We start from the raw sequence: 17596 nt of genomic DNA on the forward strand, positions 1-17596 counted from the left end.
AAAAAAGTTTAGAATCTTAAATAATGGAATAATTGAAATTATGTGAGAAATTATCATATTTCATGGTATAATGTAATTCATTATTCTTACATTATATATAATGGACAATGAATATATTTGGAGGAATCATTAATTACTATACTATAATATTTGTGGGTGTGAACTAATTACCATAAACAAAATATATACATAAATCATAAATTTACATATGTTATGTATTAATTATAAACTATCTATATTAATATATTACATGTAATAAATCACAAAAAATAAGTACATTGATATGTACATACATATGTTATGTATTACATTATATGCATGTGTATATATATAACCGACTATTAATATGTGAATGGAATATCATATTTAATGTTTTATTAATCAAGTTCAAAAAAATGCTTTAATTAATTATTAATTACCAAATTTAAGATAGGATTAAATAGTGATTGGTATAGAAATTACACTCTAGTTTTAGGCGGGAAAAAATTTGTGAAGGTGGATGAGCTTTTATATATATATAGATAGATATAGATTTCATTCCCTCTTCAATTGTAAAATCCAACATTTCATTAAAATTTCAACATTACATTAATTAAAATAAAATACAATAATTAAAACAAAATTGTAATTATTAAAAATATTACATTAATTAAAATAGAATTACATCAATCCTCGATGCTTCATGACTTCCTCGAGCAGTGAATTGTGCACTGCCGATTCTCGAGCATTCATCTTCGATTTGTACACATTGAGAATTTTGAAAATCGAGAACTTCCCGTTGAGTGTTGCTGAAAAACTCGACGCCTTTCGTCGGTCCATTGCGTCGTAGTATTTGACCTTGTCCCTATTTTTCGAAGACTCCGTCTTCTTGCCATTCCCTTTGTCGCAATTTGTCGCTCTCTGATTTATAGGCCCCGTCGTTATGCTCGGCTCTAAGGATGTCGTTGTGTATGTCATATTAGAGCCCTTCGAGTGCTTCGACGAGTGAACATTCTCGTCAATCGGTGCAATACATTGAGATTCGCGCAGAATTAGTCAAACTTTGAAATACTTAAATGGAAGCATGCAGTTACATGACACATACCAATGTATTAATATTATATGGAAAAAAGGTTCATAAACAAGAGTAATCTGTAGAGGTGTGTGAATTGTAACTAGTTTGGTCATCTACACCAGGCCTAATTGTCACTTCTAAAAATTGGGTGTAAAAAACATATAGTATAATTTACTTGGCTGAATTTTTTGGTTTTGGGGCGTTAGGTGGCCACACAGAGAAACATGTTAGTCTTTTGGGTTGCGTGGGCCAAATTTAAACAACAAAATATTAATAAAATTATAAATATATTAACACGTAAATGTTTAGGTTCAATTTCAAATATGGGCACCGTCCATAAATCTTGATATATTAATATCTAACATAAACTTTTTTATTAATCTTGCAAGTGATTAAATTTGTGATCAAATGTCTCAATTGAATCTCATAAATATTTTCTAAGTCCATGTAGTGTCGTTTACTTCTCTTATGAGGTTTATGACTTATTGCACAATGACAAAATTTATTCAGAATACAACCGCCGCAAGTTTCATTCTCATCACAAAAAAAGTGGAAATAGTTGTTGAGAAATTTAACGTTGGGTTACATAAAACAATGTTTTTTTTTTTAAATAATAATTTCGTAACATATAAATCAAAGTAAAGAAAGGGAATATGCCAATGGTCAAAACAATTTTTTTAAAATCTTGAACGATTTCAACCTATAAGCACTAAACAGTAATGTTTATGGTTCAAATTATACCGCACATTTAAAAATATTTTTTTTAAAAAAACTAAGGTTATTGTCAATTATTGAGAGGTGTGACAATCATCATGTCCACTTTTTAGCGAGAGATTGGCCATGCAAACATAATTATCTAGAAAAAGTATACTTTGGTTGCATGTGAGCACATGGCAATTTGAATTTGGCAAAACAGTCATAACTTTTCTAATTCATTTTGATTTCAATTTTCTTTTTAATTCACGCAGTTTATCCATTTTTTTCGATAATTTTTTTTTTTAAACTAACAGTATTAAATAAAGAAATTTAAAATCCCGTTACAGAAAACTCGAACCCAAGACCTTTCGACCTTAGACATTAACTCCTTTTCCCCCTTTCATTCAAGACCTTTTCCCCCTTTCATTCAATCTCCTCAAGTAAATTTAGTACTATTTTGTTCACTCATCTTTAGCTACCTATATATGTTTATATAAAGTTATATTGTCAAAATGGAGGAATAACACTTAACTATACTAGAATAAAATTCGAAACATTTAAGTACAAAAAGAGGGTAACATCCACCAAAATTATCACATAACATTAGCACATGGTCTCAAGTTCTCAACCATCAAAATTAGTCAAATAAATTGAGATTAGCATAAAATTTATTTATTCTATTCTAGAATGGAATTTCCTTTATTCTTTTTATATTGAAATTTTTAAAAACATCCACCAAAGTTGAATTTCCGCACCTGGGTCACCAACCAAACGGTCCCTATCCAAGCTGGACCTGCAGAAAGTTCACCTACATGCCAACAATCACCACACCGACACGTGTCCAATTCTGATTGCTTGTCTCAGCCTCGTGTACATCGGCTTTATTAGGTCAGCGCTCATTGACTCTATCCAGTCACGCCCCCATTCCCACTTCATATGCTCCCCGCCGCATGTGATCCCTACTTACCCAATCTATTTTTTTATCTTCTGCTTTATAAATTTAAAATTTTAAGGGAAAAAAAAACACGTTATTTGCTGGTGTTATATAATCTCTTCGCCCATCATCGACTGCTCCATTCTTCGCAAAGCGTTTCACACACACACACACAGAGAGATTCTCACACACATATATATATTATAGCTGTACGTATAGGCGGCCGCCGGAGGGGAGCGGAGGGAGCAATTATTTAAGCGAGGTTTTAGGTTTTTTCGACGGGAGAAGAGGTTTCCTTTTCTTCGCCAGCTACGTAGCTCAGAAGTGATTTAGAATGAGGAGAAGAGCGGTGAAGAGCGCCGAGACGGAGGCGGACGGCGAGAGGAAGGAGGCGGTGAAATCGGAGAGGAGGCTGCTGAAGTACGAGGAGCTGCCGGAGTATTTGAAGGACAACGAATTTATAACGGATCATTACAGATGCGAGTGGCCTTTGAAAGATGTCGTTCGCAGCGTCTTCACCTTGCACAACGAGACGCTCAATATTTGGACGTGAGTCGATTTCAATTTAATACGTCATATTCTGATTCAATTTTAGCTTGTGTCGTGTTTTCGGTTTTGGATTTTGAAATCAAGCTGTAGATGATGATGATGATTTTGACTCGATTTTCTCCAGGCATTTGATCGGATTCGTGATATTTTTGGGGTTGACGGTTATCAGCTTGACGGACAAGACGACGTTCGAAAACGTGTTGGCCGCTTTTTTCGGGTAATTTTCTCCTCTTTTTTTAGCTCACGCTATTTCAGTTGATTGTTTGATGATATTTTAGGCTTTTCTTCTTCTTCACACATTTCACACCATTTTCTTATCGTTTTGATTATTGACCAATAATTGAATCTGCAGAGAGGGAAGCGACGGATGGCTATTGAAGTCGACGATGATGGTGAATCAATCCAACGGCTCTAACGCTTTCTTTTCGGTCAGTGTCTTTTCCTCTCTTTTTCTGAAACTTAATTTGGAGACAAAATCTATATTGATGGAAAAATAAAGTTCTCCATATTGTACAATGCTAGTCACGGGCTGCAGGGTGGGCCCTTACACACATGTTGTTTTAATTTATTAAAAACTTTCCGCTATTTAATTTCAGTAGAAACGATCACTTATTCATCGAATCATCATGAAAAAGTATAACGTGTCTATTATTAATTTTTAATTTTAATTAGAAAAAAGAATTAACATATGTTACTCTAATTAAAATTAGCCTACTCTAATTAAAACTATCACATCAGTGGTGAACACGTTATACTTATCCACATTTATAGAGGTGATCGTTTCCGTTACTTTCACAGTATTAATATCAAATAAAACGTGCACTATTGAAATTTTGCCTATATTCAACGAGGTGTGACTTGTGAGATTCAATAAAGTGGCTGGCATGATGATTTTTCTTGTTCATTTTCAAATGGAATGCATCTGTCTCAAGCTGGCAATTCATTATGTGATCATCGCCCTCTAAAACAAATAGAATGTGTGTGATTAGTGATTTAATAAAAAAAACTTGAGTTATACCGGATTAAGTAGTCATTTAGTTATATTAAATGTTACCAGTGTAATCAAATTTTCAAAATGAGTTAATATTGCCAAAATTGTTTGTCTCCACTATTTTTAATCCAAAAAGTTAATTCATCCCGTCAAATGTTCCATTTTTTATTGTCTACCTAATTGGTCGGTTAGAATTGTGCTGCCATTAGTGTCTTATACGGTCGATTCTGTTTAGTTAAAGATAATCTTTTTTATGATTGAGTATGACAAAACTGTCATTTATAATTGGGTTTTTAGAAGACTTATCTTAGTTAAGATTTAATGAATACAGAATTTTTTTTGTCCTAGTTTCTGTGAGAATCTTATTAAATTAAGTTTCAAATTAAATTCTTTAATTTATCTGGTGCACTATAACAATCAAGCACGTGGGGTGCCGCCCAATACAGTGCTATACATGTTAATCATGTGAACATGGGAACAAAATTCGAAGGAGTGTTTCTTGGAAACAGTTAAATTAATCGAGTTTAATGCGCAGCACGACTTCGCAAGATTACAATTATATGGATATAAGGTTGAGTTAAAATAAAAATTTGTTTTAAAATATAAATTATGAATTATTTTTAATTTTATATTACAAAATTTATGATGTATTTATTATTTTATTTGATGAATTCATAATTTTAAGTTCGAATATTATAAAAGGCAAAAATTTCAATAATTGAATTCATACGTAGAATACATAAAAATTATTGATTTGTAATTTGTATATTAAAAAGATTTCATAGTTTAACCTTTAGCGTAATTCTATTTTCATATATAGACGTTAATATATATGGACTATTGTATCCATTATTGTATAGTATAGTACTATATATTATCCGCACGTTAACATAGTAATAAGTATATAAGATTCATGTCTGCAGAAATTTCCAAAGATAACAGGGACATTGAATCTCATTCACAATATTCAATTCACAACTTTAAGCGACTTTTATTTTGAATGATTAGTTCTGATAGATAAAAATAGTAAGACTAATTCCTTATTCACTTAAATGGATTAGAACTTTGTAATAACTTTTATTATTCCAGTTAATTTTATTTGATTCATATCTTATTGAAAAGGGTGGAATTGAAATTAATATAAAAGATAAAAATATTAAATCGTACAAAGCAAACGCATGACAATATACCAAAACTATATTATATATGTATACAGTACCCATCATCTTCGTGTTGAGACTAGATTTTGTCAAGAGAGTTGCAACTCACGTTGACTGGTTTTCCTATGGCTACACATTTAATTACGTAATTTATCCAAAAAAAAAAAAATCCATAGTGGTGAATTCTAATTCTAAACTAATCCTCGTTGTGGAAAAGCAGGATTCATATCTGAGACACATCGCAGAATCACCAATCTTGGGCATGAACAGATACTCGGAGTCAGTCCCGGTTTGGCCGTGGCTGGTATTCCTGGGCGGAGCAATGACCTGCTTGATCTTCAGCACCGTGTCCCACCTCTTCGCCTGCCACTCGCGGCGGTTCTACTTCTTCTTCTGGCGCCTCGACTACGTCGGCATCTCCCTCATGATCGTCTGCTCCTTCTTCGCCCCCATCTACTACGCCTTCTCCGACCAGCCCCTCTGGCGCCTCCTCTACCTCTCCTCCATCACGCTCGTCGGCATTCTCGTCGTCGTCACCCTGCTCGCCCCTTCTCTCTCCAGCGGCCGCTTCAGGTCCTTCAGGGCGGCTCTCTTCCTCTGCATGGGATTCTCCGGCGTCATCCCGGCCACCCACGCCGTCGCCCTCCACTGCGACCACCCCTTGATACTCGGATCCCTGTGCTACGAGATCGTGATGGGGCTCTTATACGGCGTCGGGGCGGTGTTTTATGTCACTAGGATCCCGGAGAGATGGCGGCCCGGTGCATTTGACATTGTGGGCCATAGCCATCAGATCTTCCACGTGCTCGTCGTCGCCGCCGCATTGGCGCACAGCGCCGCCACGCTCATTATCATGGAGTGGCGGCGAGGTTTGACCGCCACCAGTTGATGTTTGGTTTGGTGATGATTGATTATTATTTATTCGATGATTTGCATGAGTTCCTCTGGTTTTGTTTCTGTCGGTGATGATCGATGGAGCAGCACACACATATATATAGAGAGGTATTTCATATTTGTATCTGCTTGTATTTCTTGAAGTTGTGAAAGAGAATGAAGCACGTATATTAAGGAAACTGAATTCCCACACAAAATTTCTCGCCTCCTCTCACCCCCTCTCGTAGTAATTTTTTAAGAGGCTACATTCCATTGTCCATCTTAATTAAATTTTTCTCTCAAAAAAAAAAAGTCTTAATTAAATTTTAATTAGGATTAATAATTTTTTATTAAAAAGTTGATTAATTCTAATTAATTAAATGGTTTAAATCTAAATAAGTGTCACGTACACAAGTTTTTGACTTAAATAAATATAATTTTAAATCTCAAATTATTTATGCACTATCAATTATATCTTGAACTATCGAAAATATTTTTTTAAACTTATAACGATCAATTTTGTATCAATTAGATCATTCATTTAATTTTTTAGCTCCAAAAATTTAACGTGACTCGCCGAATGCCGCGATGTATTATTTTAATCCACATTGTACAAAATGACGCTATTGTATGTATTTAAAGGATAAAAAATGAATGACGGGTACAATTGATACAAAATTAATAATTTAAATTTTAAAAAAATATTTCTAATAATATTAATTGATAGTGTGGAAATAATTTAAGATTTAATTTAATTCCATTAGGCATGTTTGTCATGAACTCACTTAATTAGAATTCTATATTCCATTTCTATCATCTTTCTTGTTTTTAAATTTATTTGTTTCTTGCATAACAGTTATCAACTAAGGTTACAGACTTACAGTGAACATTCTTTTGGAAGAAAACATGAACGAAGGCACCAAAATTATATATAAATGTATCTATATAAATTAAATCATAGAAATTCGAAATATAAAAAATATACATTTTTATTTCATCCAAAAAAAAAAAAACAAAGATTAGAGGCTGCCCAATCCTCTGGGCTGAGCAGGCTCCCCTCTTTCTATCCATACCCACAAGACTCTCCACAACAAAACCCATTCTTTCTGTAGCACACATTCACATGGCAACTGGAACAATGGCTGCCATCTTTTCTTTCCGCCTCACAACGCTTGCTCCACACTCCGCTATTCGATCGGCAACAATCCCATCTACGCCGTTAATCAAGAAACGCGCCTCGTCTCTCAATCTCACTTCCTCGCGCTCCATTTGCGGCCTCCGCCCCCTCGTTCTGACCCAAACCCTCAATACCTCCAGCCCATCTCGAAGAAATCCACAGCCGCTCACGGTGGTGTGTGCGAAAGGCTACAAAATGAAGACCCACAAGGTAAATTTTGCGTTCGGCGATGTGGGCTTTGGGAATTTTTTTATCTTTGACGTCGTTTTGAATTTGGGAAATTTAGGCTTCGGCTAAGCGGTTTCGCGTCACGGGGAGCGGGAAGATTATGAGGAGGAGAGCAGGGAAGCAGCATTTGCTCAGGAAGAAGAATACCAAGAGGAGATTGAGGCTCTCTAAATCGGTTGGTGCCTTTTAAGCTCATTTTCTTGTTGTAGATTGCTCTGTGCAGTTGTTGTTCAGTTTTTGTGCAAGCATTGTGGTGGTAGTAGCTGAAATTTTCTCTAGCAAATGGGGAAATGATTGTAGGTTTGGATTGAGTTGGATCGTGAATTAGCTGATTGGTTTTCAAGAAACATAAATGTGGGAGGGGAGAGAGAGTGGCAAGGTCGTGTTGAGCCTATGCTGTTTGTTAATGATTTGTATAGTGAAGTGGGGTTTTGCCTTTGACATGCTACTAGCAAGGAGAAATGGGGGTGGCAAGTAAATCGAGTTGTCTGTTAAGTATTTGTCGATTGAGATGTGATTTCGTTGCATAGCTTTGTCGTTTCTTATAGTGTCCGCAACTAAGCTAGATCCTAGGGGTCTGTGGAGTGGAGTTATCTTTGTTGGTTTGATATATTACGAAGTTGGAGTAAGTAGGGAATGAATAAAAGCATGTCTAGATTGTGATTGTCTATTTAATTTTTTTAATTAGTGGTCTCCATTTTACCAACATGTTGTAGCTGCACAAGATAAGCATTGTGACATGTAGTATTGAAGATGGAATAGGGGATTGAAAACTGCTTTCATTTGTAGTATGATATGATTGATTAAGAAGTGGTAGGATGAAGTGGTTGCTATGATTTGTTGAATGGTATATTTTTTTTTTCCTGTAACACTTGAAAGAATGGGGCTTATAATTGTGGGAGATTTTAGAGCTTCATGCAGAGTTATTGCAGGAAAATGTAGATGGATAGGAATGTTTGTCTAATTTTCCTCTGAAATTTGTGAAAAGGTCGAGTGCCATACAGAGGGTTTTTTCATGAACTATATGCACGCGCAGTAACTCGTGTGTTGCTACAAGAAATAGTCAATAAGTATTCTTTATCACTTGAGAGTAGAACTTTTCGCCTACTCTGTAAGAGGAATGCAAAACTAAAGTGTTGGTATTCTCTGCGAGAAATCAAAACTGTGCGTATAGAGCACTAGTCCATGCTCTATTGTCTCGAACTATTGCAGTCATATTTCATTCTAGCTTTGGCATATTACTTGTGATAGCTTGTTAGTTGTTACCCTTTGGTTATGGAGGTTTGTGATCAAACACACGTTTGATCAAACGGGCTATGCAATGTAGTTTCTAGAAAGCATAATCCAGCATTGATACACCCAATTCTCCAGTACCTCTTCTCTTATACGATGCATTTAGTTGGCATAATTCACCGGTACACATGCTCTAATATGATAAGTGGCCATGAGGCGTAACAAGTCCTTCGTTATACGCTCTTTCATATCATTTTGGCATACATTGCTCTCCTTTTCTCTAATGATTGTTTTTACAGATACAAGTTGATCGCAGCGACTACAACAACGTGTTAGGCGCCTTGCCGTATTTGAAAGTAAACCGAGCAAACTGAAGCTGATGGATTTTGTCTTGTGTAGAGAGAGAGAGAGAGCTTTTCTTGTTTCAGTGCACTCTTCACCTTTTGCCAATTGAAAATATTTCTGTATCATTTCCCATTTCCAGTTGTATAATTGTAAAATTTGTTAAGAGCATCACTTTTTAGCTGAGAATATTCGTTTGTTATGTAGTATCTTTGATTGCTGTGTTATGAAATAAGCACAAAAATAGTTACAAAAGCAAGAAAAACATGAGATGTAACACGAATATATAATCAAATGAATCAAGATTAAGCTATCAAAAGATGAGTTACCACTCTTCATGAGCAACTCCAACCATAAAAAGATGTTGTAAAGAAAAAAAATTATAACATATTTACAAGAGTTGCAAAGTGTATTTACAAAGAGATTGGATTGAATTGATTGTCATCTTTACAGGAGGGACCAAGTCATACTCTCACTAAAAAGTTCAGTAGCAAAGTTATGACATATTTACACTTGGTCTCTTCCATCACATCTATCTGCAACAAGATCAGGAAAGAGGCGATCGTATCACGGTATCCGGTAGCATAGCTACAGTCACTACGAAGTATTCACACCCAACGGGAAGGCCGTAGGGGTTGGGAAGCGAACCTTGATCTAGAGTCGACTGGTTGCCCCCACTCTCGGAGTTATCAACGGCTTCATCTAGGGTTAGGGTTGGCGGAGGAGGCTTCACCACCCGTTGTTCGATATGCACCACCTGCCCTAAGATGTAGCTCTGATTTCGGGAGACATTTTCAGTAAATAACGCGACAGATTCAGCTGAAAGGTAATAGTTAGGGCAGCTACGGTTGATGGCCTCATAGTGGCCGGAGGAGTTGAGGACGAAGGCAGCGAGCTCGTGGACTTCTAAACGACCTAAACAAATCTTTTCTTTGTTTGCCTGTGACAAGAATGTTGATATGTGTCTAAATAAAATGATGCTGTAGTGTGAAATGATGAGGAGAAATGGAACATAGAATAGCTACCTGCTTTTCCATATGATGCTTCAAATAGAGAGTGTTTACCAACTCTTTCTTCTCATGTAGCTCTTTGTTAAGCTGCTTATTTGCAGCTTCAGCTTCCGTAGATCTTTCGAGGAATTCTGCACGTTGTCTCGACAACAGACCGACCTTATCGGCTAGCATCTGAATGCATTCACGGAACTCAGAAGCACTATCCTCACCGGCCTCACTTGAAGATCTGAGAATGTACAAATAGTGATCATCGCTCGTTAGAATCGAAAGTCAAGAGCTCCATGGAAGGAAAGGGAAGGAGAGGAACTCAAGAAAAATGACAATTATACTGAAGAAATGTGACAGAAGTCCACCTCAAAAAAGAATACTAACCTAGATAAAGACTGTGATAGAGCATGTAAAGTGTCGGCAAACGCAGCCACCTCAACCGATGAAACGCAGCTTCTCAGTCTTTCAAAGAGACCACACATTTTGACCGCAGTTGCACGCAACGCGTTATACTCTGAGGCCCTGCGATCAACTGCAGAAAGATGTGTTTGGGCTTCCTCTCTGGCCTCGTGCAAGCAATTCTCCAAATGAGCACAGTTCATCTGCAATACAAGAAGCACGGAGTTTTTCGTGACTGCCTAAAGCAAAAGTGAAGTACACACATTATGCAAAGGTGAAGAATATAACTAATCACACAGCCTGATGGTAGCCCAGAAAACGAAGGATGATATACCTGAGATTCATCGAGTAGCTTCTGACTGGCATCCAAATCCCTCCCGAGTCTGGAAATTTCATCAGTTAATGATCGAATCTTGGCTTCTGCGTCGTCTAACTGGCTTGATTTCTCTGATAGTGCATTTTGCAGTTCCCCCAAAAGTCCACCATTTCCTTTACCATCCAAATCTGACGTAATCAGCTGAGACATGCTGACGGCCATATTACTCGAACTGATGCTCGTGCCAGCATCTGACTGTGGTGTTGCCATCTTATCTTTATAACAAAGATGCCCTTTATCACGGTGTAGATCTAGCATCGATGAATCCAGATGAGAATTCAACATACTAGAGGAATCAGTCATATTATCATCCAATCCTTCTTGTGACTTATCGTGTTCCGTTAAAATCCCGGATTTTGAAGTGCTAGATGCACACAACACCTCCTCCATTCCTCGGTGCATATGAACTGATTCAACCCCCGACACCTCTGACTTGTTATCATCGGTCTTTGTAGTTGAAACCATCAAATTAGGCCCATCCGCACCTCGCATACACTGATCAGATAGCCTCTGCTCCAATTCTTGAATCCGTTTCTTGTAGGATTCACACTGCTTCTGCTTGACCTTCAGCATCGACTGGAGGTGTTTTTCGTATTCATCTTTCAGACTTAATGCTTCGGAAGTCTTCTGTGCCGCATTTTTCAGTAAACTATCTTGTTTACATTCATCGAGCGATTCATAATCAAGCTCGGCACTCATGGAACATATTAGGGCAATTTTCGAAGCAAGTTCAGCTTTCAGCTTTGCATTCTCGACTTCCATCTTGCTAGTACCTGCGATTTCAACCAACTCCGACTCCTCAAGCACTTCCCCGTAATCATATTTTTCAAGGTAGCCAGTTACGCCTTCTGCTGCAGCCGCCCGATAACCATCATCAGACATGGACAATGAGCTCTTGAGAGTCCCATGCTTCTCAGTCTTCGAAAGGAGCCCTAGCATTGATTCAGGAGCATAAAACTCTAAATCTACAAGGTCTATGTCAAGCAAATTAGAGTCAAAAGGAGCCACATTTACGTCACAAGGATTCGGGGTGTCGTACAATCCCATAGATGCTAAAATATCTCGAGGGATAAAAGAAGTATGTACTCTAAGGAACTCCTCACGTCTCCTAACCTCAGTATTCCTCTCCGTTGCAAGTTTTTCAGCCAATTGCCCTGCCTTGCCCATGTAGATCTTCATCGCTGCTTTTCTCCGCACAACTTCAGCAAGACACGCTCTGTATGCAGGAGTAATTCCACGAACCACTTTTAATTGCTCAAACTGGTCGTCTTGGCGCTTCAAAGCCTCGTGGAACACAGAAAACTTGTAGCGTACGTCCTTAATCTTGTGCTGGATATATGCAATTTTTTGCATAAAACTGTGCACAAAGATATTCATCTCATTCTTTTTATCTGTGCAGAAATCGAGCAAACTGGAAATTTCGCCCTCGCATGCCTTCATCCTTGGAAGAAAATTCTTGTCATGGCTATCATACATAGGCCCCAATGCCGAGACTGCATCATGAGGACGCAGTGAAGACGACATCTGGCCAGAAAGACAGTCGTCGACGAGCTTCTTCACAGTATTTACATCTTTACTGCATTAAGAGAGATTTTAATGTTCATTAGATAATTCCCCTCTTCAAGAAACTGCCATAACAACATATTGAGAAATCGCACGTACCATCAGGTGGACTATCTAAGTTTCTATATTTTTCAGATTTGACAATTCTAAAACCAAATATTTCTTAAAGCATCTCGACGGTTTCAAAAGGTTAGGGCTTTAATTGCACATTCCCTATTTCGTCAAAACTTGTCAATTATAATAACAAAAACAATAATAACAACAATATTGATAATACCTCATTAGTTTTAGCATGTACTGGTTTCACAATTTATCTCATAAGGTAACACCAAATGCTGTATTCGTAAGTCCAAACCCCAAAACTAGCAACGCAATGTATTTTTATGTTGTTGCGTACTATATAGTTCATATCCACTAAGTGAATTACATGTTGACATAGATAGCAGATATACATGTCGAGCCAATCAAATATACTTATAAATACCAAAAGGATAAAAATTTCATTTACGATACGTCTTGGAATAGAAAATTAATGGGGACTTATAAACATCACATACATTGCCAATAACCCATGCAAGTAGCTCTGACGACTAAAACACCATAATGTTTAAAAGCCTGATGTTAGATAAATAAACTTCTACAGTTGCATCATAAAAAAAAAAAATATTCATTACATCCATTATATAGAAAACCTAATTTGAAGTTCAAGTGTATCCCATCCATTATATAGAAAACCTAAATTGAAGTTCAAGTGTATCCCGGGAAAAGGTCATATAGTTTGTTGAATAATAAAAATGAGCTTATGCCAAAATCCAAGCACCGTCTCTTGAATTTTCCTTGTTAACTAGCTAAAAACATATTTCAGACGTTGAACACTAATTTCCGTTTCTTCTTCATTTTTGTCATGCTTTTCGGCATTTCAAGCATTCAATGTTTTCGACTGAACTAGAAAACAAAAGGGTTGAATGAGAGAAGATGACGCTTGAAAACAAAGATTCTCTGCGGCCACAGCTGCTTTCTACTTTTGACTACGCTAGAGAGAAACTAGAGAAATAACCAGAAATGTCGTCATCCTAAAGGACAACATATATCAAATTACAGTGACAAAAAGGTCCAAACAACAAGTTTGGTCTGGCTATCAAGGTGATTTTCGTTTTTCATGCATGAGGGTTTAGGGTGATCTTCCGGTAATGCTGTCAAGAAAACCTAATCAGGACCGTGTTGCCTAATGCAGCGTATTAGAACGAATAAAAGGAATAAAAAGATGTGAAAATCATCATTAACATTAAGCATACAATCAAAACAAGATGCATGCAACAGGGAGGAAAGAGGCGGACCTTAACGCCTGCATTATGCTCTTCTGCTCATTGACAATCTGTTGGCGATCTCTTATAGATGACTCCAAGTCTTTGATAAGAAACGAAGCTTTGTCGGAGAATAGATGTTCTGCATTGTTCTTAAGCTCTCCGAATTCCAGTTTAAACTCTGAAACCTTATTCTGAAACTGCTTGTGCAAACTGCTGCAATCCTCCCACGTCTTCTGCAAGTTTTCTTCCTTCACAAAATCCAGCAAGCACTTGCGATTAGCAGTCTGTAAGGCCGGCAGAAGTCTAATAGACCTCAGTTTCTCTTTATCCCTCGCAAACGTGGCCAGAAGGTTGGCATGACTACGGTGCTGCTGCGAATAGCATTTCATAAAATCCACATAGTTCTGATGAATCATCTTATAGAAATGATCTAAATTACCCCTAGCAATCTCCAATGCCTTCTCTTGCACCTTCAGCTCTTCCAAAAGCCTCTCACACGTCTCGAATCTTGCTGAGGTACGACTGTAAATAGCATGTCCGCAGTGAAAATGATATCTGAACTGTCTCTCGTACGAAGGCAAGGCCTTCAGAGCAGGGTCAGAAGCATCATCCACAGCAAGAGGGCTTTGAGACGGAGATGGCAACGGGGGATCAGGAATATCGATGATCTCAACCTGCACGGGTTCAGGATAGGGTGAATTACTCCGCATCCTCGCCTTATTAAACAGAAAAACTTCCCTTTCATCAGATGGAAGCTTGTAAACTGAGAGGGTTCTATGGGGTTCGAGCTTCGAGTCCAAGCACAGAAGAAGCTGATCACTGAACGCTATACCACACGCCGATTCTAGGAAACTCTGCACTGCCTCAACTAGAGTGCATTCATCACACTCAATCTTATACGACTGCCCACTCTCAGCAACGTGAACCACGAGCTTCCCCGTCTGAACAACAGCTTCTGAGACACTAGAACTCATTCCTTCAACCCCTCCAATTCCAAAAGCTCCAACCAATCCACCACAGCAACCCTCAGGATCAAACTACTCTGCAGTTAAACCTCAATATGTCAATCCACAATCCACTCATTTATCACACTCAACACCTAAATTCTAACAAGTATTTTATCAACAAGAACCCCAATTTCTCCGATTTCAACACATCATAAACAAATTGCCCAATATTTTTAACCTTAAATGGAAGCAAGATATGGCAAAACCAACAACACCTAAACTCAAACTCCAATTTCTCCGAATTCAACACACATCAGAATCAGATACAAACTACCCCAGATATTTAACTTTGACTGAAAACAAAACTCCAATCGGCACCGACTAACCGAAAACAGAAAGGAGAGCAGAATTCAAGGCAACCCACCTAACATGCCATCAGCCAAAAAGCCCAAACTTTATCCACAACTGCAATGCACCACCGCAATCAAGCAAACCACCAAAACTAGACCGCAGAAAAATAATAAGAAAAAAAAAAGGCAAAAGCGGAAAATCACGAAAATAGGGCTTCGCTGCAGACCATTCAACTACCTTAAAAACACGAACTTGCGCAACTAAACGACAAGAGCGAGATGCTGGTGCCAAAGCAGACGCGAATTTCATCCGTAAATGCAAGAAAAATGAACTTCAACACGAAACACCCATGCAGTTTTTAATTCCTTTCTCTTGCGTCTGCGTCAAGACACACGCATACCTATATTCCTATATATCTCCACTTTCTCCTCGCAATGGGCGCGGAGAATCGTCTCTGCGATGAATGATTGATTGCAACACTGCAATTTTCTTTATCTTTTCACATATTTTCCTTCTCTTTTAGCACTTACTTTTTTTTTGTGTGTGTGGAGAAATCAGAAAGATGGAAGCTTGAGAAAGAAGCGTGAGCAAGAGAAAAAAGTTGGGAACTGAGCCTGAGCAGATGCTGTTGATGGGAAATCTTCTTGGTCTCCAAGAAAATTTAAGAGAATTTGGAACAGGAAACAAGGGATTTTAGCTGACTCGTTGGATTGTATAATAAAAAATATGTAAATCACAGAGATTTTCCATATCTTTTTTTTAAAGATACAATTTTTCATATATATCTCGTGTTAATCAAAGCTTAAGCTTATCAAGTTATCATCATCATCATTGTTAATTGTTATTATTATTAGGACTGGTAAATCCGAGTTTGCCTCCCTCCATTTATTTCTCAATGAACATATTTTAAAGAAATAATAATAATAATAATAATAATAATAATAATAATAATAATAATAATAATAATAATAAACAATCTTAATTTATTGGACCATAATTGAAGTGTAAGATGCAAATATAAGAATTTATAGTGTCACTAAAATAATATTTTTATATTGTTAAGCTTAAAGAGTTAAAAAAAATCAAATATTTCCTCATGAAGTGGAGATAAATCATGATAATTATTATGGGGAAAGATAACAACGTACGAGGAGTCCAACAAGAAGTATGTTATAATTCCATTATAATATATTTATACGATAATAATTTGATATAATATAATAAAATTCTAATACAAATATAAATGAAACACTTTCACGGAATACTTCATAGTCATATGATAAAATTTATACTATTTGCTAACAAATATTTTAGATAATATAACGATAAATAAAGTGGTAATACATAAAAGTACCCAACTTTTTCAATTTATATTATGAAAATACCCACTTTTTTAATTCAATACACTATACACTTATTCTAACTTTTTATTAGTATTATTTGTGTATTTCCATGCGACTCTTAAATCCATGTGTGTATGTCTTTATTCAGATTTTCAATAGGAGTCTTGACCGAATTTATGGGTATTGGTGGTGGTCGGTACATTTTATCTTATTATGTCATAAGTATACACATATACCGTTTAGACTTCGTAAATATGTATTAAAAGTAATTAATAATTATAATATTATTATGATAGAGAATAACCACTCTTGATACATATACATATTGTGAGATGTATACATAAATTTAGAAGACAAATATATTGAAGCGATTCTCAATCTAGATGACCATTTATTGAAGTACTTAAGATTTTCAAATTTTATTTTTTGAATGTTCGTATTATATTTAAATTTGCAGAAGATATTATCCCAAAAAAAGACAAGAGAAACTATTAATCATGTGTTGGAATTTGAGAGCCAATTATTAAACCTAACAAGATACAAAAGGAACGTGACCAAAAGAATAAGTAGGCTATATAGACTTTGCTTGTGCTAAAAGAGAACGTGAACTCGTGGACCATTCACAGCTTCAGATTTTGCTAGCTACATCCTAATTCATTCAAAATAGCAATGTCTTCCAACGAGGCACTGCTCTTGAGTTCAATTTCGTCTGTGAACGGTGATGTTTTATCACTTTAGATAGTATTGTATTTTCGTCTGCGTGCGGTGTTGTAGTGTTTGGTATTAAGGTCTTATACGCAGACGTGAGGTCCCACACGCAGAGCGTTTTCTCGCTTGCGTGCGGTTATATTTTCTCACCGTTTGAGTGGTGGTGAGATCCCGCCTGCATGCGGATTGCATAATTGATTATATTCAAATACTTCTTGTAATTTTATTTATTTATTTTTAAAAATAGCAATGCCTAGCTAGCCACATTATTTATTGCCCAATATAATTTAACATAGGCTTTCATCAAATTTATAGATGAAAAAAATATATATGAATTTCAAAATAATGCACTCACACCAAACTC

At 36.6% G+C, this 17596-nt stretch overlaps 3 protein-coding genes and 1 long non-coding RNA gene across 10 annotated transcripts; 2 read left to right on the plus strand and 2 right to left on the minus strand.

Moving 5' to 3' along the window:
- Positions 1–549: 549 nt before the first annotated feature.
- On the minus strand, positions 550–2645 carry LOC130987611 (uncharacterized). Its single transcript, XR_009089809.1, has 2 exons — positions 2506–2645; positions 550–975 (listed from the first exon to the last, which is right to left on the minus strand). It is a non-coding gene; the product is annotated as an uncharacterized LOC130987611 (long non-coding RNA).
- An 83-nt stretch (positions 2646–2728) lies between these two features.
- Positions 2729–6457, plus strand: LOC130987609 (heptahelical transmembrane protein 2-like). The gene is made up of 4 exons (XM_057911200.1): positions 2729–3233; positions 3358–3450; positions 3586–3661; positions 5605–6457. The coding sequence occupies exons 1-4, from the start codon at positions 3019–3021 to the stop codon at positions 6271–6273; spliced, it is 1053 nt and encodes a 350-aa protein (XP_057767183.1). The 5' UTR covers positions 2729–3018; the 3' UTR covers positions 6274–6457.
- Positions 6458–7214: 757 nt separating this feature from the next.
- Positions 7215–9425, plus strand: LOC130987614 (50S ribosomal protein L35, chloroplastic). Its single transcript, XM_057911209.1, has 3 exons — positions 7215–7644; positions 7721–7837; positions 9195–9425. Exons 1-3 carry the CDS (start codon positions 7381–7383, stop codon positions 9267–9269), a joined length of 456 nt encoding a protein of 151 aa, XP_057767192.1. The 5' UTR covers positions 7215–7380; the 3' UTR covers positions 9270–9425.
- A 99-nt stretch (positions 9426–9524) lies between these two features.
- Positions 9525–16037, minus strand: LOC130987612 (autophagy-related protein 11-like). 7 transcript variants are annotated; one of them, XM_057911204.1, is made up of 7 exons: positions 15408–16036; positions 15255–15332; positions 13914–14925; positions 10972–12589; positions 10623–10840; positions 10263–10476; positions 9525–10177 (listed from the first exon to the last, which is right to left on the minus strand). In XM_057911204.1, the coding sequence occupies exons 3-7, from the start codon at positions 14855–14857 to the stop codon at positions 9785–9787; spliced, it is 3387 nt and encodes a 1128-aa protein (XP_057767187.1). In that variant the 5' UTR covers positions 14858–14925; positions 15255–15332; positions 15408–16036; the 3' UTR covers positions 9525–9784. The 7 variants fall into 7 exon arrangements, with proteins under 7 accessions (XP_057767187.1, XP_057767188.1, XP_057767191.1 ...); XM_057911205.1 differs by having other exon boundaries at positions 15419–15559; XM_057911208.1 differs by having other exon boundaries at positions 13914–14920; positions 15255–15295; positions 15419–15547.
- Between the last annotated feature and the right edge of the window lie 1559 nt (positions 16038–17596).

This window comes from Salvia miltiorrhiza, chromosome 6, assembly GCF_028751815.1.
Source record: "Salvia miltiorrhiza cultivar Shanhuang (shh) chromosome 6, IMPLAD_Smil_shh, whole genome shotgun sequence".
NCBI classification, from domain to species: Eukaryota; Viridiplantae; Streptophyta; class Magnoliopsida; order Lamiales; family Lamiaceae; genus Salvia; species Salvia miltiorrhiza.

What these genes read in the sequence shown, in the direction of transcription:
- LOC130987609 (XM_057911200.1), top strand. Translation starts at nt 3,019, where the DNA reads ATGAGGAGAAGAGCGGTGAAGAGCGCCGAGACGGAGGCGGACGGCGAG. An exon ending in GAGACGCTCAATATTTGGAC is followed by an intron (nt 3,234 to 3,357) that starts GTGAGTCGATTT and finishes GATTTTCTCCAG; the next exon opens with GCATTTGATCGGATTCGTGA. An exon ending in GCTCTAACGCTTTCTTTTCG is followed by an intron (nt 3,662 to 5,604) that starts GTCAGTGTCTTT and finishes GTGGAAAAGCAG; the next exon opens with GATTCATATCTGAGACACAT.
- LOC130987614 (XM_057911209.1), top strand. Translation starts at nt 7,381, where the DNA reads ATGGCAACTGGAACAATGGCTGCCATCTTTTCTTTCCGCCTCACAACG. An exon ending in ACAAAATGAAGACCCACAAG is followed by an intron (nt 7,645 to 7,720) that starts GTAAATTTTGCG and finishes TGGGAAATTTAG; the next exon opens with GCTTCGGCTAAGCGGTTTCG. An exon ending in GATTGAGGCTCTCTAAATCG is followed by an intron (nt 7,838 to 9,194) that starts GTTGGTGCCTTT and finishes TTGTTTTTACAG; the next exon opens with ATACAAGTTGATCGCAGCGA.
- LOC130987612 (XM_057911202.1), bottom strand. Translation starts at nt 15,490, where the DNA reads ATGAAATTCGCGTCTGCTTTGGCACCAGCATCTCGCTCTTGTCGTTTA. An exon ending in CGCAAGTTCGTGTTTTTAAG is followed by an intron (nt 14,921 to 15,418) that starts GTAGTTGAATGG and finishes ACTGCAGAGTAG; the next exon opens with TTTGATCCTGAGGGTTGCTG. An exon ending in AGCATCATATGGAAAAGCAG is followed by an intron (nt 10,178 to 10,262) that starts GTAGCTATTCTA and finishes TTCTTGTCACAG; the next exon opens with GCAAACAAAGAAAAGATTTG.